Consider the following 22663-nt stretch of genomic DNA (forward strand, 5'->3'; position numbering starts at 1 on the left):
AAATCACGCGGCACTGCACGCTAGCTAGTTCTTTCATCTTAGTGGGAGACAGATTACAATGCAAAAGCGACAGTCTGACTGGCAATCTATAAAAATATTGTTCAGTGCGATATCTTTGAATGAATAGCTGCAGCGAATGTGTCTTTATCCCAATGCTATTCATATTCCTTTGTTCTTCCCTCCACATTATTCATATTCCTTTGTCCCTCTCCAACGCTTCTAGGGGAAGGTGGGGTAAGACGGACCAGCTAAGGTTTGAGGCCGCATATCTTGCTACACTGCTCTCGTAATTCATATCATTTATAGTCTTCGGAATGCTCAATCCTTCCTCTGTTGATATGTGTAAAGACTAAATTTCAAATTAAAGACATCTAGGTGCTGGATGCTCTTAAAGAGGGACATGTCAAAAACTCAGACAAGAAAAAACGTGGGGTAAGACGGACCACCCAGCAGTGCCTGCTATCCGTTCATATGTGTTACACTTCTGCTCTGCACTCTTGTAAGAAAAAGTAACCAAAATGGTAAAATAACAAAATGAGCCTTTATTCTTTACTCATGTGTGATGGAAGTGCAGCTAAAAGCTGGGAACATGTGTGTTGATTGTCGTTTGGCATGAATGCATGCTAACTGAGCACTTGCATGCATGGCTCACATGCAACAAAGACTCCTTCTTGAAAAATTAGCTTACTTAAACTTGTGTCAATGTTTTGGAAAAGAACTTTCCATATGCAGGGTACAATGGACCACCACAGGGTAAGATGGACCACAGTGGTCCGTCTTGCCCCAAATCTAAATTCTGTCATTATCATGACGTATATTGTCAAATAGCCCAACATTGCAAAACCTTGCCTTTCTTAAAGTGTGACTATAACTAAGTTTATAACTTTGTTCTTCACAGTTAAGTGCAAAATAGAAACTAATCATGCAAGAAAGGCGCCGTAATTGAATCACCCGTAGACATCTTATATTAGATCGGTTTGACGAAAAACAACATTTTTCTCAATAACTCAAAAGCTATGCATCCTAGCAGCATGAGCTCAAGGTGGCCATTGTTACGAAGGAAAACAAACATAGTGAGTGCATAAAGCAGTACATACCAGCAGCGGTTCAGCCGGGAGGGCTGGTGGTCCGTCTTGCCCCGCTGGGCCGTCTTACCCCACCTTCCCCTACCACTGTTATCCCAAGCACCGTTTTGAACCACTTCAAAGTCCCCCCACCAAACCCGTCAACAATCACACACCCGTCGTCATACCAAGCCTCGCACCGCACCGTAAAACAATCTGCCGTTCCCTCCCCTCCCCAACTCCCCCCACACACACCGCCCATCACCCCACGGCACGTCCATGAATACACATTGTCCCTGATTGTCTATGCTTCACCACGATCCGGTCCGAGACCAATTCAACTGCCGGCCTAGGAGCCGTTAGAGGCGGCAGATGGCGCATAGAGTGCGCCAGGATGGTCGCACTGACGGCTGTGGCACGTATGGGATCATTGACATGTGACCAGAGGAATTTATCGGACTTGAATGGATAGCGGGATAGTGACGAATGATAGCGACAAAAAGGTGAAGTGTTTCATACTTCAAGCTGCTTGAATCAAGCACACTTCAAGCATGCTTCAAGCACGCCATGTTCGCGGCTACTGAAAAACAAGCGAACTAAATTCGGACCTAAAAGCGAACATTTATATACATAAACTCACGTTTGATTGATACTTCCCTCTAAAATGCAAGCGGTTAAACAATGAGTACTTTTTACCTTTCATCTTTCGCTTAGTACTACAACCTCTTCCCATTGACTCACCTTGGGAAGGACAGTTTCAGGTCCTGTTTCAGCTTCTTGAGCAGCTCCGAGACGTTGGAGAACTGTCTCATCGACATCTCCTGCTTGCTGTTACGCTCAGACTTGTTATCCTTCTTCTTCTTCTCCTTCTTTCCTTCTTTCTCTTTGACTTCAGATCCCTCAATGTAGAGTTTGGTGCCACCTTTCTTGCCGAATTTTCGCAGACCAACGATGTAATCCTCGGCATTGTAGAGAGGCGGGCGAAGTTCCTGGAAAGCAGCGAAAAACATGCGTCATTTCGTAGTCTTGCACATCTGACAAAGCCGTAAGGCACTGGAGTGGAACTCTATTGTGTACTGTAGATAGAGTAAACATGTTAACATGTAATGTCCTCTTTATAGAAGATATGTTTGATATGTTCAATAAATGAATAAATAAATAGGCTACGCAGGTAGGGGTAGCTATTTAGATGACACGGCTGGCGACTATCCAGAGCGTTTGTCTTTGACGTGAGCTTCCTAGTTCCCACGGCCGAGCTGAGGGCAGTGAAACTGACCACTGAACCAGGATCATCCATGTCGCGACAGGCTCCCACGCTGAGTATGAGGTGGGCACAGAACGCTCGAACCTATTTACCCACCCAGGCAAGAGTCGTGACACTGGCACTGTAGCGACCCGGGCTTGGCAAAGGACTGCCATGATGAAATGATGTGGTTTTGCAACGCTGCTCTTCATTCCTTGTGACATATTGGTTGCTTTTTATTATCGTTTTCTGTAGATTTGATGGCGTTTACTTTCGCTTCGCGCTTCCACTTCAGCACAACAAAGGCAACCCTGTTTGCATTGCTTTCTTTTCCGCTTTTTAGTTATTTCACGCTCCCATGCTGTGCTTTAAGTTTTTTTTCCATCTGTGGTATGTTCTTACCTAACGTCATAGCATGTCAAGGATAATGTAATAACAGATTGCAATGCTTCGAATGGCCAAAAATGAACTGAACACAACAGTTTTGCACGTTGGAAAACAGTTGAAAACACATCAGTTGAGCTCCGCTAGCGTGCTGTTTACGGATTCAGATCTAACAGGATGGCATTGTCTGCGATAAAATATTGCCTGCGGGGACAATGGAAGCGTGAAATCCTAATGACACATTTTTCTAATGCCATAACAGCATCCCGCGCAGTGTGTTGGGGCCGTTCACCTTGTGATTCGTCTAGCGGAAACAGGTCAGGCCACTTCATTGTGTGAGCGATGCAAGGAAGTGCCGTAAAGACGTCACTTTAGGTAACAGCTGGCGTGGCTAACGCTCCAACTTCCGGTCTATGTAAAGGACCGTTTATACCGAGAACACGAAGCTTACGGAGACGGAGACGCAGAGTGTAAAGTGTGTATAGTGGTTAGATCTGGGATACAAGTGTGGGTGATGTGTGTGTTTGGTGGGAAAGAGGAAGCATGCGAAAGGCAAATAGGAAAATGAATGCGGATTCCGTTCGACAAAGCACTTAGCGCACTTCCTTTTGTGTGAAGCAGGAACAAGCTTAAAAGCTGATAAATAAATAGATGCATCACATCACACCAGCCTCCACTTTGAGGCTAAAGATCAATCCCATAAATCCTGTCGGGCTCAGGCCATCTCCCGGCCATCAGTTCGTTCCTGACCCAGGCTGTCAGTAACCGTGTTTACATAGGGTTCCCTTAATCCTCCCCTATTTGTCTCTTAAATGTCCCTTATAAAGGAATCCTCTGTCTCCTTTACCTCGCTTCACTACAAATATGGCGCAACTAAGTCATTCTAGAAGCAGTTTGCAATCTTTGCTTACCTTTAGGGCTCTCCCAAATAGCTTCCAGACTAGACACTGAGGTAAAAGTGATAGCACACAGGGGCGGCGCCACGGGTTTTCGATAGGGGGGGACGGGGACCGAAAATCGAAAATCCCAAAAGTAGATACTGATTGTGTATGCAAAAAAAAAAAACGAGGCACGTAACGCCGCGAAACTTGGCAAGGCCCAAAACACATCGAATGGTGCATCCCGTTTCCAAACTTATCCTAGGACAATTAAGATCGATCACCTTTTCAAGCATCCTTGCCTCTAAATCAAAATTTGCAGTCTTGCCAACTCAAAGCTGGTTTCCTACAAGCTGCGAATTGCTTAGGTATGAGTAGCAGTGCCAGCTATTCTTACGTTTCGTACTTTCAAATTTTCGATCTTACGTCTGGTCAGCTTCAGGGCTTCACCATCATATAGTCATGGTGGAGGAAAAGTGGGAATGTCTTCTGCTCTGACAAGTGCGCCAAAACTGCAATATAATTTCAGAATCATGACATCACCACCTGATCCATATGTAACGGGCAGAGTGCAGCTAATGGCTAGCCGTCAGTGGTCATGTCATCGGTGGTCACTCAAAAGGCCATGCTAGGTCATGGAAGGTCACCAGCCGTTATTTGATCACACTTTCTGATGGATTTTACTTGCCAAGAGCTTCGCGGGAAAAACGAGCGCATGCACCGTTGAAAAAATTGAGTGAAAGGGTCTCAGGTCCGGCGACCTCTGCAGGTGAAATGCCCCAGGGTAGGATTCCGGTGCTTGTTGATTAACTTCGTCAAAAATGGCAGTAGAGCTGTGATGTCGGCACCATTGTGTTCGTCATGCTCGAGCTGGCACGACCTGCATCGTTCTCATATTCACCCTCCAATCGTAACTACAGCAGGCGCTGTTACGATAGCTCGGCAAAATCCAGAGACCTTCATTACCTCCCTTTGGGAGGTAATGAAGGTCTCTGGAAACTTCATCCCACATCTCTTTAGCATTAGTGGCTCTCCTTATGGAACAGGTTTCTTGACTGGTCTGTTTCACCCCAGAATTCAAAGACTATAATAGTCAAGGTAAATCCGAGCGCACCACAGTGAGCACAATTTGATAAGCTGGTGTATCTCAATTTTCATGTAGAACCTTTCACGTATCACGAACCTAAAACCCTTTCGTGCACTCATGCAAAAGCAACTGCCATGTTTCAACAGCTGGTAATGGCATTTTCACAGCCGCTGACGTAAGAAGGGGAGGGATGGGGGGCTCGATTAGACCCGCCGACCGAACTTAGTTTTGCAGAAAAAAAACGAGTGCTATCGAACCCCTTGACGAGAGGGAATCGATGCTATATCCAATTATAAGGTCTTGGGCTACTGCGTGCTTTTTTGGTCCTGCCTGTGATCTATCCGAACACTTCTCCCCACAAGTGCTGGGGTTAATGGCATAGATTTCAAATGGTTCCTGTGGTAGAACTGCCATGCTTGAATTTGACTAATTAGGAATGGAAAATTTTCATATGGTAACGGAAATCTATGGAATTTCAGTGAACTTGGTTTTATCGGCAATGGGGTCTGGCAATGGGGTGGGGAGGTTATAAGTAATAACCCTGCCTGGCGCCCCAAAAAGGGGGCACGATCCCCGAGGCCCTGCCAATCACCTTATAACTACAGGCATCACAGCTCCACACCTTTTGCAGATGGCCAGGACCCCCTGCGATGCATCCCAACAGCAATCTTTATTCAGAACCTGCCTTGATTAACCAACGATGCATTAAATGCGACGGATAGCTCTATAATGCATTATTATCAACTATTGAACGGCCCTCGCCGATAGGGGGGTACTGCACCCCCCTAACTTTCGATAGCGGGGGACCTGTCCCCCCCGTCCCCCCCGGTGGCGCCGCCCATGATAGCACATGAAAGCTCAAAGCAAGAAAAATCAGAAAACTATCTGGCATTTAACATACTTTTAACGGCTGAGCTATTATTCAAGTAGGTGTAATCACATCCACGGCAATATCAGAACACCGCACCTGTCGAATTTCTGTTGAATTTCTCCCTTGACTTTCTGCCGTTTATGCGTTAATGCCACTTAAAAATCCTCAGTCGGCGCACGTGCGCTTGTCGAGTCGGGGACCACCAGTAGGACGATTCGGAACTGCCGGCCAATCAGCATGCCGCTTTTGTGATATGGTAGTTTGAGAACCACTGGATATGGTAGCGTAGCAGCTTTTGGAAAGGCGCTACGCTACCAAATCCTCCCCTATTTGTCGCTTAAAGAGGGAATTGAAGGGCAGGATAAAAATACTTCAAAATATGAATTGTTGAATTTCAAGTATTAAATAAACCCAATTTATATTGTTTACAGCATAAACGATGCTTTGTATGCTTCTAACAACAATAGCGCCCATAGCAACGTTACACGCGATCGCTATGATGCCTAAAATTCGATCTGAAAATAGGGGAGAAATAGGGGAAGATTAAGGGAACCCTATGTAAACACGGCTACTGTGTACCTCCCACTCGCTCTCAGCACTCCTTGCCTTTCAATCGACCTCAAACTGCCCAATAGAATTGTAAACAGCGGAGCAATGGGCCATTGCCAGCTGCGCCAGGAGATTGAAGCAGATGGGAAGATGCGACCGCTCAGCGTTTGAGGTACGGGACCGTCGACTGACCGGTCATAGGGCCAGGGCGTCAGGTCACCGGGTCACTGGGGTGGGTCACAGAGTCAGCGCGCCTGCCTGGCCAGTGTGACATGGGCATTGTGACAGTGCACTTACTTGCTGCAAGTGACAAGCTAAATGGCTCCAACAACGAATTGCAAGGATGATAAAATTCTGACTAAGGTAAAGTCAAACAACTTCCCGTCAAGTTGGCACCTCAAAAAGCGTCTTCGCTGAGCTTCAGTCGGCATGCGAAGGTCAGTTTCATCCCCGCACCAGAGTTGGCAAAGCATGGTGACGATGACACCACCCGTGCCCACCTGTCATCATCTGTCATCCTGACAGTACCTGTCATCATCTGCCACCATGCCGCTACCTGACATCTGTCATCTCTAACCCACCATGACCCGCCAAACCGTTTGTGACCCGTCCACCAGGCGTGACGGCGGCCCCTCTTCAATAAACGGTCCGGTCCACACTAAACGGTCCGGTCCAAGATGTGACAAACGGTTTGGTCCCGGTCTGATCCGGTCCGGTTCGTACTAACGGGACAGTTCCGCGATCCATCGGTATCAGGGTACTTGAGACCAATCAGGATCGTAAACGGGAGATGAGCGAGCGAGATATTTCAGTTCGGAGGCTCGTAAAGATCTTTACAAAACGGTACAGTAAGGTTTATGGCAGAATCTTTATTTCTCCTCTCTTTCCAGTTCAATCCGTCCCGCATCCAGTCTCTCTGTACTTCCACCTCTGTCTTTGTTATCTATTTCTCCTTTCGCTCCCTATTCTCCTCTCTCCTTTCTCTCTCCCTCTCTCTCTCTCTCTCTCTCTCTCTCTCTATCTCTCTCTCTCTCTCTCTCTCTCTCTCTCTCTCTCTCTCTCTCTCTCTCTCTCTCTCTCTCTCTCTCTCTCTCTCTCTTCTTTTGCCTTCCTATCCTAGTTATAATACACTGTCCAACAGTTTGATCAAATTTCACAGCCTGGACGTTGAGTACAGGCGCAGTCAGCAGCTGGATGACAGGCTGTTATAAATATCACGTAACGGGTCACTGGCCGCAGCTGCACCGCACGCCACTCCGCTCGAGCGTGACGGGTACACGGGTGTGTCATGGATTCATCGCGTTCGTCACGGACGTAAACATTGCGCTGTGTAACAACTGTGGGCGTGTGACAAACAGCAAACATCCGCGCACACAGATATTCCAAGTAGAATTGGAGCTTTATGAACGCTATTGCGAGAACCTCGATATGCTGTAAGAGGAATATGATCAACTGAAATGGATGCATGCAGTGCAACCCTTGCAAGAAATAACATTGCAACACTATTATCCATGGTCAACCAACTACCCGATGCTGAAAAGCAGGAATGCCATAATTCTAAAGCCAGTATAAAGCCTATGATGAATTGCTTCTCTTCCTGTCAGTTTTCTCGAGAGCAAACGCATCACGCGACTGCAAAACACCTTGAAACCACGTGAACTTTTATCATGGCAGCCATGCAATCGAGATCAACAGAGTAAATCCTCTCAGTAGACGGGGAAAACACTGCAATCAGCAGGCTCCCACTCCCTAAACTGCACGTGGGCTTATGGTTCACGAGTCTGAGTCGCTTGCTCCGACTCGAGGAATGTTTGACACCGCTTGGACCAAGATTGGACCGCTTGGACCAAGAGATACGGCTTGAACCACGCGTGGCCTTGCAAGTCACCGGTGCAGTGACGGAAAACTGAGAGCAATGGGGTGTCTTTTCAGCCACAACGGTTTCCAGAGTAGGACACGACTGGCCAATGGTCATTTGACTCACGATTTACCTTTTTAGTGCTACAGTTGATGTTGTTTTCCACTACCGCAACAAAACAAGCATATAAATCTGGCATGAGATTTAGGTGAAATATGTCAGAGTAGTACAAGTTTAGAACGAGAGAAACTGTATGAGACAGGAGAGAAAGGCGGAGAGACTGTCTTGTAAAGAGCTGAGCTGCCACTGTCTGAGAAATATGAACGACTGACTTATCTAAACTCAGGAGGCTGCGTTTCAGACTGGGTGACCGGGGGGGGGGGGGGGTCCAACACTACATAGGTTGAAGTAGAACAGGCATAAGCAAAATTCATAAGATAATGTGCCGCACGATTTGCCACATTCTAGCAGCATGACAATTTTCAAAAGGAGTGATCTAAATCTAATTTATGGAATGCTTAATTTATAACTTTACCCGTTGTGCCTAAAAAAAAAATCAGGACCAAACAGTTCGAAGGTATTTGTCTCGTTCTCGACTTTCGAAACTACTCTGATTTTAATAGGTTTGTGCAATATACAGCTATGCCCCAGTTTCACCGTTCACTTATGATGTTTCAACACGATTCTTCTCCAAAAGACCATCATAATTCATGAAGCTCCTGAATACCCAATTTACGCAGACAGTAGCCCTCTCTGCTGTCTGTAAATAGCTAAAACCTGAATGAGCGACCTCCGTTCGGCTCAGAGAAGAACAAAGCGGACCGACTAGCTATGACCGAGATCCGTCAGCCACCGCCGCCGGCTCGTCTCCACCAGAACCCAGAGGCCAATTACACTTTATAATGACGCCACCACCCCCATTATCGATTGGCGGCGAGCCATATGAGACGATATCGGCGCACCGGAGACGATATCGGCGCACCAGAGACTTCCAGCGGCGCGCCAGATCACGCTCATCGATCGGATACGATTCTGGCGCGGCGGGGAGCCGTGATCGTCGCGCCGTGATGGTCGAGGTGGCGCGTGTGGCCTCATTATGGCGCACATCAATCATAAGATTGGAGTTGGCAAGGTCTTCGGAAGTTGGGGAGTAGCTGAATGAAATGGAGCAATATCCCTACTGCGCTTGATTATGATTTACGCTACCAATCAACACCCTGACACTTCATCTTCAGTGCATTGATGACATGTGGTCCAGTAAAAAAGAACAATATAAATTTCAATTTGAACAGAATTGTAACACAAAAAGGAATGTTTGACTCCTTGGCTTTACAAAAGGAGTTCGTATGTTGGTGATTAATCACAAAAGTGCCCGATAAGTCCTATGCTACTTCTTGCAGTTAAATGTCAATAACATTTTATGCGTACAATTCATATCCATCTATAAAAGCACAATATTCTTAGTCATTTCATTATCGGCGCTAACGCTTATCTGATATCCCGCTCCTGCCCGAGCGGCTCGGCGCTCGTAAGCACGCACGCCTCGTCTCTCCCAGCGTACGAACACAGCACCAATTGGCTGTCGACACGTGATAAATTGGTGGACCAAACTCCTAATGTGGCGAGCCGCTTTGGGTTTCAGGCGCCACGTTATTGATATCACAACAGGAGGCCACTCATTGGGGTGATCAGAGGCGTGCCGAGGGCTTAACTTCACGGAGCACGAAACGAATAGACGAAACAGAATGGAAATATCGAGGCATAATGGCTATCCCGTTTACCTCATCGGCTTAGTTCTAGATTATCCACAAGATTACTCAACAAATCGTTGACATTTTTTTCAGAATTGTTTAGTCCAAAGTTTGCTTCCGGTCTCCAATATTGTCTCGCCTCCCCCAAAGTCGTCGCTGACTCCGCCTCTGCCGGCGCCCGATTCTTCGACAGGCGATAACGATTCTGTCCCAGATAGATTGAATTCCCGTGTGATTTATTTTCGTCGGCGATGGGCCCGCCGTCTGGGCACGTCTTCGATACATCGAGAAGGAGAAATAAAACCTCTCAATTGGCCCATCCGTCTCTGGAACTGATGGAGAGCATCGCAGGAAGAACTGCTCCACATATGGATTACCACATTGGAATACGTTTAAACATGAGGAGACCCCACACGGCACACAACATCGGTACACACTAAGCGGCGTTCTTTCTGTTTCATGGTCTGTCTTTTTTACAGTCAGTCTTCAATATAGTTCGAAGAATCGCCACGTGAGGAAATGCCTAGAGTGATTAGACTTCTGTGTCAATAGATGTGAAGCCTGACTAGAGTCAGCAGTTTCAACTCACTTTGTGCTAATTGGTCGGAGAAATCGTAACCGCTTGGCCGCCTGCCTTCACCCTCCTCTGTTTTGCAGTAGGATAAGTGTTAGAAAGTTACCAATTCTACCGTTTTTAGATGACCACATGCCATGCAAGCGGTGACGGTGTAATTTTGGTCAGTTGCGTGACACGTCTGGCGCCCGTATAAGTCAGGTGGCCAGCCCCGGGATGTTCTTGGTCAGTGGGACTCCCAGGTCACGAGTTGAAATGACCGCAATATCACGTGACCGCAGCACTGACCCATGCACAAAGCCATGTGACACGAATGAATGGGGTCTGTATGCCATTGCGAAAAGAGTGACCCATCTAGCAGTGAAATAGCATAGCTGTTGGCGTTGAAACTTGCTAAGAAAATGGAAAAAAATCAGCGCAAGTGCCTTTCACCGATGTGTTTAGCTAGCAAATACTCCGGAAACTATTCTGTTGTCATGCAATTGAAAAAGAGCAAGCTGCCATGTTCACAAAATATGGAACACATCATGGCAACAAAGCCACAAATCAATATCATTTACAGAATCACCCTTTTATGTCCCCATACTGATGACTGACAAAACAATTACCAAGGACTAAATTCGTTTTCAGAATACCTACAAATGAAGCGTAAGTGATAGACCACCCATGCACTGTGCCATCCCACAATAGCCACTTCTGCAATGGCTATAATCATCCCGAGACCCAACTATCAAAACCCTTCCTACCCATCCTTTGTTGTTCAGTCCCATCGACTCTAAGACGTCGTCACGGTATTGAACTGCAGACCGGTACTTATCCTTACCCCACCATTCGCCTCGGGGCATGACCTTTGACCAGAGGTCAGTGGTTCGACCGTGGCCAACGCGTTACGGTTGACCGGCGACCCGACAGAGCGAATGTCACGCGTCGCGGACGGTAGGGGTCACGAAAGGTCACCTGGGGCGAGCGAGCACGCAAGGCAGGCGGATGGAACAGAAAGAACAGCCACGCACGAGCGACCGCCGACAAACATTGTTGGGGGGGCGGGGGGAGGCGGGACAATGACGTAGCTGAGATGACGCACATTCTGATCATCTGATGGACGGAAGGTTGTGTGCGCCGTGCGGGGATGGGCGGTGGAATAGGTGCTGCAAGAGCGGAAGATGGAAGAGTAAAGGGACAAAGGGGTATGGAAAACATACATGAACTTACAGTTGATTGGCGATTAATTTGGTATAAAAACACATTGCAGAGAGCACCTATATGGTAGACGAATTAGGCAATATAAGCATACATAGCAACTACAGCCAAAGTAAAACACATAAAAGCGCTATCCCAGGGCAACAACCGTTTACACATTCAGAGAACCATACCAAGCGCAATCGATCGATTTCAGACATGCTCGATGAAAATTGGCTATCATTTCGTGTTTACACGAAATGAGACGCAATTGCTCACAGATAAATCTGCTAAGTGCCTTTCATCTAACCACCGAATATCAATCCATCAGTGTCGTCGGGATTCATCGCACGGCGCTCGCCAATGTTTCCCAATCAGGGGTCGAGTGCCGGCTCAGCAGGCCCGGCGGACGACCGGCCGATCTTAAGTCACGTCACAGGGATCGAAAACTATATGTACCGGGCGTTCTCAGAGCTGATGCCCTCAAATATGTAACCAGCTGAGATTGAGGCGTAAAAATATAGACTTTTGACAGAAAATACTGCGAAAACATAATTTTATCAGTTCGGCAGAGGTAATTATCGATTTCAAATAATTCACACCGGAACGGGATAACAAACCCACTCCAGTGAATGAATTATTTCATATCAGCATCCTCACTCCTCAGGACCGACTCTGCCCGCACCAAGGTCTCTCACTCCCGCAGCGCCGCGGGGGTAAACCACACTCATCTCAACTTTCATCGGCGATTAACTAATGAGGCGGCAGTGGGAGGGAGGCGGCAGAAGCCAAGAAGAGGCAGCGGTCGAGCCGCTAAACAGTAGCACCTCGGGCCGGGAGAAAGCCCCGCTGATTGGTCATCGGTGACCTCGGGTCACGAGGATCTGCATAATGGGAGGGAGGTTGGGACTGGAGTAGACACTGAGCCGCTGAAAATACTGGCTCCATACGACGGCTGAGGGATCGTTATTTCATACACCGAATCTGCCTTAACTAAAAGGGGGAAGAAAAAGAGGGGGGATAACAAATCCCTTTTTAGTAGTGTTAGGATTACCCATTGTAATGTGAATTAGGAGCTGTAGAGCGTTTCTACCCTGTATCAACTCCCTCTATCTCCCTCCTACCCCCCTCTCTCTCTCTCCCTCCCTCTCTCCCTCTCTCTCTCTCTCTCTCTCTCTCTCTCTCTCTCTCTCTCTCTCTCTCTCTCTCTCTCTCTCTCCTTCTCCCTCTCCCTCCTCCGTCCCCCTTCACCCCATCTCAACTATGGCCATCGATAAAGGCAACAGTACGGTACTCGCGCCCACCGTTACGGCACCGCCTGGCCCTATCCGAGTGCCTTTGTGTTCAGTAGCGCTGCTACGCTATCGTCACGGATCACCGCCGCTTACAGCGCCTTCCGTGATACGGTTCGGTGAGCCCAGCTTCGGGAGACGAACGCCAAACGGTCACGAAGTACCGAAGACCAGTTATGTATTGTGAGATGACGGTTAGGAAGTTGTTATTTTAACGGTCGGTTGGCGATGCAACAAGTGATTGATGGAATACTGGGGTTTAGCTGTATTTTTATGCTCTAAGGAGCAGGTGGTGCAATTCTATACGCAAGATAGATTACGGGGAATGTAATGCGATGCTGACGGCACCCTGAAATTGCCCGCAGTGTACCGTGACATGATAAAAGTGCATCACAACGTGCAAACAGTTTCACAAAAAGTGCGGAAATTACAATGCACGGAGGAGAATATCGCGAATATAGCCAGAGACTGCAACTTTGTGCAAGAGAGTATCACCAAAAGTACGGAGACTGCAACACAGGGAGTACGATATCACCACCACTACTGGAGACTGCAACAGTGGGTTGTAGCGTAACACCAATATCGCGGAGACTGCAACTGCGTATAGTAGCGTACCACCCATGTGCTGTGAGATTGCATCCGCTTTTATACTCTTAGCGGATATCACTTAAATTTACTACGGAATTGAAACTACGTCAGCAGAGTACTATAATGATATTCTTTTTATGGAGTAATGATTCAAATATAGACCGCTCAAGTCTCAACTCTGAATAGCAACAGATCTCAAAGGCCGCGACTGCTATAATTTGCGTCAAGAGCATCGCTGGAGGAGACGCTATTCAACAAGCGACTTATCTAGTCTTAGAAATGTTTATTTTAAAATCAATTACAATCAATATCATAAAGATCTATGAACGGCCCACATATCCACCACCTTTTGTATAGCTCACCATGATCGAATCCATGCCGGTAATGTCCCTGATGATGACCATCGCCTAGTTCCTGGGTTCCCTCCGCTCCCAATTCTCTCAGTCGGATTCCGCAATGGATCCCTCACGCACGATCATATAGCAATCTCCTTTCGTCTCTCCAGACTCGATGTAAGACGTCTTAATCCACCGCGGCAGCTTCCTGCCGCTCAAACTTGATCTTTCACCAAAGTTCGTTATTCAGACAACGCCAGCGAATGGTTCTAATGTCACCAAAGTCAGACCATCATGTTCTGACAACTGATAGCAGGGTTCTCCACCATCCACCGTCCACCTCCCACCTTCCACCGTCCACCATCCACCGCCACCGTCCGCCCGGCACCACCTCTCGACTCAGACTGACTACCCCGCCGCCTCCTCCGCCGCCGCGCCGGTGGCTGCGACGCCGCCACCCGTACCGACCGATGGGGTCCACGGCTCGCTACCTAGCCGTCCATCAGGTGGTGTTTAGAGGAAACGCTGCACCGCGTCCCCACAGACGCTATAGCGGATTTTTTCCTTTCTCAGTGTAGGGGTGATGTGATATTCTCCCAGCGGACGTATACACAATTACGGGATAAGGGTAAGGGAAAAATGTAAAGGCAATGGTTATTTTTTGGGTTAAATTACCTCAACTTTAACCCGAGATAGCCCGAGAAACGGGTAGGTTTCTTTGTGAATACCAGACTTCTTCTGCCTCGAGTGATTCACCCGGGGATAGAATTAAAATTTAATAGTGAATATGGTCACACTATAAATGAATATGGTGAATATGAGCACACTACAATGAATATGGTTATAGTATACGGGAAAGCTCGAATTACGTACTAAGCCACTATAGCGCACCGGTCAGCATTGCATTGATTACACACTGCGCCATCGTCAGAACACCGGCCAGCATTACTTACGTACCTCGCTATCGTCAGAACGCTGGACAGCATTAATTACGTACCGGCAGCCGCCGGGAGGGAGGGCAGGACGACAGGACCTGAATACGTCAATCAGTACCGGCTGCCAACAGGATGACGTCCTGATGTGTTATTCCATCAGACGGGAGGCAGGGAAGATGAGAAAGTAGAGGAGAGGATGTGGTACACTCTTGTGGTAACCAAGTAGGATATCGAGAATAAATGTGACATTAACAAAGAATATGCATGCTGACATGGCCGTTATTTTCTCAAAGGGTTTAGCCACTAATCATCTTCCAGCTGATATTGAAATCACCCCTCGTTCTTAGCTATCTAGCTCAGCTAATAATTGCACACTTTTCTGGCCTCACGGAGCCTATTTTGCATCTATACTGTGAAGTGTAGCTCAACTAGTCGGATGGCATACCATTCCATGGATAACCGATGCCTGCTGGAAAGAGAACAAGCCCCACATCCCCCTCTGATAGTGAACGTGAGTTATAGCGGCTTCTTCGGAAGATCGATGATCTAATTGTGTCGGCAGTTGGGTTTTTATTGGCCTCAATATTGATCAGCGCGGACCGGGCCGACCGTAAAGTGGTGTATGAGTTACTGGACGCTGGCCGGGCCAGTAATCATCCTATCAGACGGGCCGATTTACACCACACCAGCTGTCTGCGGCGTCCCGCCCTCCGGGACCTCCTCTCCGCTCTGTTCTGTTCTGCTCTCTCTCTCTCTCTCTCTCTCTCTCTCTCTCTCTCTCTCTCTCTCTCTCTCTCTCTCTCTCTCTCTCTCTCTCTCTCTCTCTCTCTCTCTCTCTCTCTCTCTCTCTCTCTCCTCTGCTCTATGTTTTTTTGTGCTCTTCTTGTCTTCTATCCTCTGCCCTGCTGCCCCTGCTCTTCTTCCTTTTTCACTCTTCCCTTTATTTTCTCCTCTCCTCTCCTCTCCTCTCCTCTCCTCTCCTCTCCTCTCCTCTCCTCTCCTCTCCTCTCCTCTCCTCTCATCTCCTTTCCTCTCCTCTCCTGTCCTCTCATTTCCATTTTCTTCTTCCCATGATCTGACGATTCTAGCTAAGCAGAGCCCGCCTCAACACAACATTGTGTGAGAAAGGATGACTGGACCGGATCTCCCGGAGTTTTACGATAATAATGAGCACATTCTGCGAATAACACATCAGACAAATGATGCCGTTTGCTCGATGTGAGCCATTTCCAGGTGTATATTGCAATTCAAGCAATTCGTTAGAAGTCTGCATCCCGCATTGCCATACAGAGTGGTGCTGATAATCGCTCTTTCATCCACCTAACACCCTGCCACGCTTATTAATGGCGACAGAGAGGCGTTGAAACTCTTAGCTCATGACCTGGCCAAGACATCCAATACACTTCTCCGTGGTGAAGAGTGCACGCAGGTTGCACTAATTGAACACGATCGGACCAGACCGTGCGAAATAGACTGGCAAGACAGAGCCAAGCGGCGGACATTGAGAGCGATGCATTGAATTGAAGCCAGTGCTGACTGCTGGCGGGGGTATTGAGACTTGTTGATTTTCATGGATGATGAAGAAAATAAGAGGGAGTTTGGCTAGTGATTCCAGATCCAGATACTGTAACTCTCCTATGTAGGATAGCCAGGTAATGTTGGTGTTTTAGTACCACATTTAGTTATAAAGGCCTGATGAGTGAAGTGAGTGTTTTTCTGTACGCACACACGAAATACGAATGTTGAACCTCAGAGGCACATTTCAATGAGGTCAAACTCCGTCCAGAGGCCACTGACTCCCAGTTCATCTCCCGTCCCCACAGAACGGATGGTCTCTGCACCCACGACCAATCATCCCAACTCTCCCAGTCACCATCCCGTCATTCGTGACCGAACTCCAACCTCTCCGGAGCTCTATTGTATTCTAATTTCGGCACGCTTTCGGCCACGCCGTGCTACGGACAGCCACGAAAAGGCGGCACTTTCCCATGCGTCGCCCCTCCAAAGGCACACGGTATCGTTCAGAGCCGATTCAAAGCTGCTCAATCTCTGGCGCGATCTGCTCAAATCCAGGTTTCTCTGTGCGCTGTTTTCCGATGTCTCCTCACCGATATCGATCGATATAGTTTCGCTTCATTTGGGTGGATTGTCCAGGGAGTGTGCTACCCGAACAACAGTCGGGTGGTCCTGAAGATAGAATGGTGGTCGCTTCGTCCAACAGTGTGTGTGTGGTAAGCATAATGAGATGACGATCTTACCAACTGTTTTCGAAGACATGAGCTAAACGTCATCTGTGATAAAATGATGAACCAGGAACCGGCAGTATGAGCGGTTCTGAGTCTCTGACCAAGGCCAAGCAACGGGCTACCGATAACATCTGGGAGAACTCTACCTACAATTAAGCTGGAATAGCGAAGCAAAAGTCTCTCCTAAGTCTCCGTGATACAATGACACGCCTTGGGGCAGCGCCATGAGCGGTTCAATGCCGTCACGCTCATCAAACGACAGTTGGCGGCCGTCAGTCTGGTCATACCCAGCTGGCGTCGGGACGTGGTTTACGAAGCAGGAAGCAAACGGTCCCATCAGCCAGATGGCAGTTCAGTGCAGTTCAGTTCAGTGAACCTGGTCAGGAACATCATTATACCCCGCTTCGCTCCCAGGTGGGTGATGTTGCAATAAATGCAACAGATGCAAGAGCAACTGGTTTGAATATTTCGGAAGTTTAAGCATAGTTGCCGCAATCAGAATATAATGAAATTACGCATTTTCGCTATTATATAGATTTGCTGAAGGGCAGCCAAGCCCGAACAATATTCCCACTCATTTTTCTCCTATGATAATGAGCGTTAAACATCACATTAAAAAAACGATAAATGCAATGACGCATGACTCATTATCCTCGACAACGGTAGCAGCAATCAGAAAAAAAAACTGATATGCCCACTCTGAGACTCTCACTTGGTGAGAAGGTTTGCACTCACACTCTAACTCAAACCTCAAACAGCCTCGCATGTGCACAAACACTCCACACTTCCTGTCAAACAGATGCCGTATTTCACTCTCGCCCCTGTGCGAGCGCGTCTCAAGTTTTCACTTTACCACCATCGCCCTCCTTCCGTGCGTCTCCAGCGCACAATACCAGACTAATCACACATCCAATCAGCATGCTTCCAGCACGGCCGGAACACACCGCCTGAATAGCCAGCTGATTGCGCGGCGACGCTCGCGACGCAGCGACGACGACGCCGGCGCGTCACGAAATGTGACGCACGGGGAGTGAAAGTGGGCGGTGCTCGGGTGACTGTCATCAACCGAGCTGAGTGTTATTACCAGAACGCGCTATTAAGCCGCGGTCCTGGTACGAGAGTATGATTGGGGTCGGCAGATTACGAGAGGAAGGGTGAAGCTGGGAGCGGGAACTCGGTACGTCCTAGGCGCGGAACGTCAGTCATTGAGCTCTGGGGTGGAGCGAGAACTAATTAACCTGTAGCTAGGAATCTGCGAAAGAGAATTACCTACCTAAGCAGAAAAGTTGGTTGATTTCATTACTTCGCTCTGCGATCAACTTATCATATCAATATATTTTTTTAAGAGATCAGCGTTATGAGGAAAATCATGTTATCACTTATCAGCACATTTTAATTGCCGAATCCTCGAATAAATCAATTGACAAATGACAAATCTATTAACCCGCGCCCCGTAGGGGGGGCCGAAACGGCCCCCCCCTGTCCTTTTCGGTCGATATCTCCTAAACGGCTGGAGATATCGCTACCAAACTTTCAGGACCCCTCCGGGCATCAATTTTACACATTGTGACCAAAAAGTTTTCCAGAGGCTATGATAGGTTGGCCACAAATGACGTCAGAGTGACGTCATGTTCTGTCATTTTCGACCGAAAAAAGACCTTCGCGAGAAGACCTGTCAGGACTACAGCTTTGAAGATACAGAAAAATGATCAAGACATAAAAGGTATAGAATTGACAGGGCTACAAAACTGCTATCTCGAATTTTTGAAATTTTTGAGTTTTGACCCCCAAAAATCAAAAAAACATTTTTTTGGATATATTCGCGAAAAAAATCCAAAAAGTTTTTTGAGTTTCGAAAAAAACCGGAATATATGTGATAGTGCCTACCGTCTTCTATCTACATACCAAATTTCAGAACGATACCTCGTTTTTTGGCCAAGTTATAGCGAAAAAACTTCAAAAATGATGACGTCAAATTTTCAAACTCAATTTTTGGCAATTCTAGAACTCGTAGAGCAAAACGAAGACCACCATTAGACTCTCCGTGACGAGCTGCATCGAATCGATACCCATTTTATGCAAAAATATCAACTTTGAAATTTGACCTAATTTGACCTGACCTTGACATGACCTTCACAAAAACGTGACCTAGGCTGGTCCCAAAGGCTGCCTAACCCACATAATCGCATTTGTCATGTAAAATGGACCATAAAACATGTATCACACGACACATTCATATTGTGACCCCCGGTGACCTGACCTCGCTGTGACCTGACCTGGTATCAGTGACCTCAGATAGCAAAGTATGTGTTTGACGAACAATGTACCATCGATGGTTTTCAATAAATTACCAATTTACTCGCTTTCACAGCACATTTCTTGAATTGCCTGTGAATGGTGAAAATCTGACCTTTGACCTGACCTGTGACGTCATCGGTTTGACCTAGGTCAATGAAATTTGGTCACAAGGTAGTTCCCGGGTGGGGCTATCGAACGCCGTTTGAATTTTGAAAATCGGCCGGTAACTTTCCGAGATCTTAGGGGGGGGGGGCGAAACGGCCCCCCCCCCTACGGGTGGTAGGGTCCGCCGGTAGCCCTACGGGGCGCGGGTTAAGTCTATTATATTTCAGCACAAGTTTTTATCGACCAAATTAATAAGCCGCACACTTATCAAACAGCAATGCGACCGCAAAAAAATGTCCAAATGTCACCCACCTCTGTCCACTCCCTCTGTCCTTGTCTTTCTCTTCCTCCCACACCACCCCTGCATCCCCTAATAGCTGCACACTCGCCACTTAGAGGAGGCAGCTTTCACCATATTTAGGCACCGCCATATTGAACCAGTCCTGACAGCGCGGCGCCCGTGGCGCAGCTGGAGGCAAGAGTGACGCGCCAGAGACGAGACAGGCGCGCCGCGGGCGACCGCCCAGATACCCCAGATAGGGACAGGGATGAGATGAATGAAAGTAAACTAGCTGGACGTAAACAGGGGCTCGGGAGTCGAGTGGGTGCCGGTGGAATGGGTAGGCAGTGGAATGGATCCGTAATGTTGACCATCGCCCGCACATCGCCATTTTCCCATCCTAGAACGCACATGGGGGGGGGGGGGGGGTTGGTTGCCTTAGAATGTTGCCTTAGAAATGCTGCTGCTTTGGGTTACCGTTGGATATCAAGTGCGCTGCTCATCATATACCGATGACGATGCCGTTTTGTGGTGCCAAGCCAGCTAGAACCTCTTTGTCACACTATCCGACCAGGTTTTTGTTGCTAAGGTTATTTCAGCCAGCAGCCTTCAGGTCAAGTTAGGTCAAGGTCAATGATATGTGTGTGTATGTCTGTGTGTGTCTGTGTGTAAACTGTGCACCGATTGTTCATGTGTCATTATTACATGAGATCATGAAATGAGAAGGTTTTACCAAAAATACAGTCAAAGAAACTTCACGAAAAGTAAATTCGGCTTGCCTACAACGCAATGATTTTAGATGACCTAGGTTGACCTTGACCCTGACCTTGACATCTGTACATCGTCGAACAACATGTTCCATGATAGGTGGGAGGTAAGACTGGCAAAAAGGCCGAAATCAAGGTGTCAAAAGCTCACAAGACCCATAGCCAACGCAAGATATTAGGTATTTGTCATTTGGGTCATGACATGACCTGAAGAACAAGGTCAAATCTCCGAAACCAAACTCCACAGAAACTTGAAATTTTCAGTGGACATCAAGAAAGGATAGAGGAGCAGCTATACGAAAAATCAGGCTTCTAGCCCTAAAAATGTTGAGTGCAGAGCAGACAAACTATCTGGGAGGGGGGGGGGGGTGGCGGCAACCCCCCCATGTGCGGGCGAGGGTTAAAGGGACTATCCCGCCTTCTAAAATGTTGTTAAAACCAGTTAAATTGTGCCCGACTTTATAGATTGGATGACCAGGAACACGGTTCTGGCATTTATTTTTCATTAAACATCTTAGGCTTCCCATATTCCAAACACAAAATATGTGACGTCACAGCCCAAAATTACCTCCTTCCCCAGGCCACGTTACTGTCATAAAGCTGATTCTTTTTACTCTGTAGGCACCACAACAAAGTTCAGACCAAGTTTTAAGCGATTTTTCAACGAACAAACCCAATTAAATCAGAATGACTAAACGAGGTGACGTCACACTAACGGTCGCTCCATTTTGAAGATAGGGCCTTGTACAAGGCCCATTTTCAAATGAAGGGAACGAATTTCTTCAACACCAAGAGGCCGCGGGGGTTGCAACCTAGATAGATAGTGGTTTCTGAACCTCGCCGCAAACTTGGCTATCTCAACTCAAACCCCATGTTAAAGGTGGGATAGTCCCTTTAATGGACCAGACATACATAGAAGTCAGCATTTACGTTCTATAAAGCCTAAAATCACGCTAGCAAAATAGTCTAGAAAGAGTAAACATTGAAGATGTTATCTCGGAAGCACCTCAATTTCCTCATGACGTATGGATAAGAACGTCTTTCTGTTATTTTGCTGCGATGCCCTTATCAAAAATCGTTGGGAAAGAGGGAAATAGTTCTAATCCATGTCAGCACGTCAATTGCACTACATGCTACTTCGTCTAAAAAATGATTTGACTGGGTTCCACCTTCACCTTGGCATCTTAACCGCTGCGACAGATCACACTGGCCACAGTGCACCAGCTCAGTGGAGCTGAGGTCGCTGTCGGAGCAGTAGCGCCACCTACCTGAGACTCGGAGTCGGGCAGAGTGCCATCTGTCGGTAGTTTCCGGAACTCATCCTCTTCGGTCTCGGGAGAGATATCGAGCTCATCGTCCAGTCCACTGAAAACAGATCAAAACCGGCGTTAGATATTCTGTCACTAGCAGCAGCGTGCCATAAGCCACTTGTTTTTAATAGTGGACAGGGAAAAACAACAGGATTAGACAGAAACTTACATTATAAATGATGAGATCAGTGGCAAAATGAACGAGCCATGATATTACGAATGTTATTAGGTATTGGTTGTTAAGGCAACACAACACAAGGATGACCGTTCAACAGCGAAACATGAAAAATAGTTTGAACTGCGTATCCAATACTATCTGCAAGTTGTGAGATGGCAACTGGCGACAGAGGTCACGCTAGAGCATAACAAGAAGATAATGCACGAGCAAGGTCGAGATGAATCAGTGGAGTTTGTGCTTGGACAAACGGTAAGAAAACATAGGTACGTATGTACAAGCACATACAAAACGTGCACTAAAACGGCGCGGGATGGGCAGAACTAGTATGTATAACCGAGCACTGTCTCATCAGGAAATGCTCTTAAAAATCTCATGCATGCAAAACAATCCGCGATAGAAACAGTTGCTGTGGGGTTGCCACATCTTTCAGCTGCGTACAAACAGGGAGGAATACAGATTGTGGAGAGAAACGGTAAAGCCCTGCAAGACTCCTGGCTCCATCGGCTGGGCTGAATGAACAATGATCAATTGACCATGTCTGTTATTGAACTTCCACGTCATAGTCTGCCAATGTTAAATTGACAGCTTCGCAGATACCTGCTTATTTTCCAAGAAGAGCACGGTACCCGTAACTGTTCCTTCCCTCATTTCCATACCGAGTTGCCACCATTCCTCCCCACCGTTCCCGCATATAGAACACAGCTCCCAAATCAATCAGCTCCTCTCAGCACCGTGGTACTTCGCAGCCCGGAGTGACGTCATCAATCAGTGCCTCTCCGGCCCGTGTGGAGTTTCACGGGCCGGGAGTGACGTCATCCATCAGCCCCGGGGACCAATGAGCGCCCTCGGCTGACCTATCAGTCAGTGAGTTGATTGATGGGCCGTCATCAG

General features: G+C 47.4%; 1 protein-coding gene across 1 annotated transcript in view; it reads right to left on the reverse strand.

Moving 5' to 3' along the window:
- LOC122376501 (formin-like protein 3) overlaps positions 1 to 22663 on the reverse strand; it is a gene marked incomplete at its 3' end in the record, with an annotated part of 40702 nt that overhangs the window by 12089 nt on the left and 5950 nt on the right. The window contains exons 2-3 of the mRNA XM_043356390.1: positions 21553 to 21649; positions 1806 to 2053 (exon numbers count right to left, since the gene is read on the reverse strand). Coding sequence (XP_043212325.1) covers positions 1806 to 2053; positions 21553 to 21649 — 345 coding nt within the window. The remainder of the gene's footprint in view (positions 1 to 1805; positions 2054 to 21552; positions 21650 to 22663) is intronic.

Source organism: Amphibalanus amphitrite, unplaced genomic scaffold (assembly GCF_019059575.1).
Source record: "Amphibalanus amphitrite isolate SeventyFive unplaced genomic scaffold, NRLGWU_Aamphi_draft 002169F_arrow, whole genome shotgun sequence".
Taxonomy (NCBI): Eukaryota; Metazoa; Arthropoda; class Thecostraca; order Balanomorpha; family Balanidae; genus Amphibalanus; species Amphibalanus amphitrite.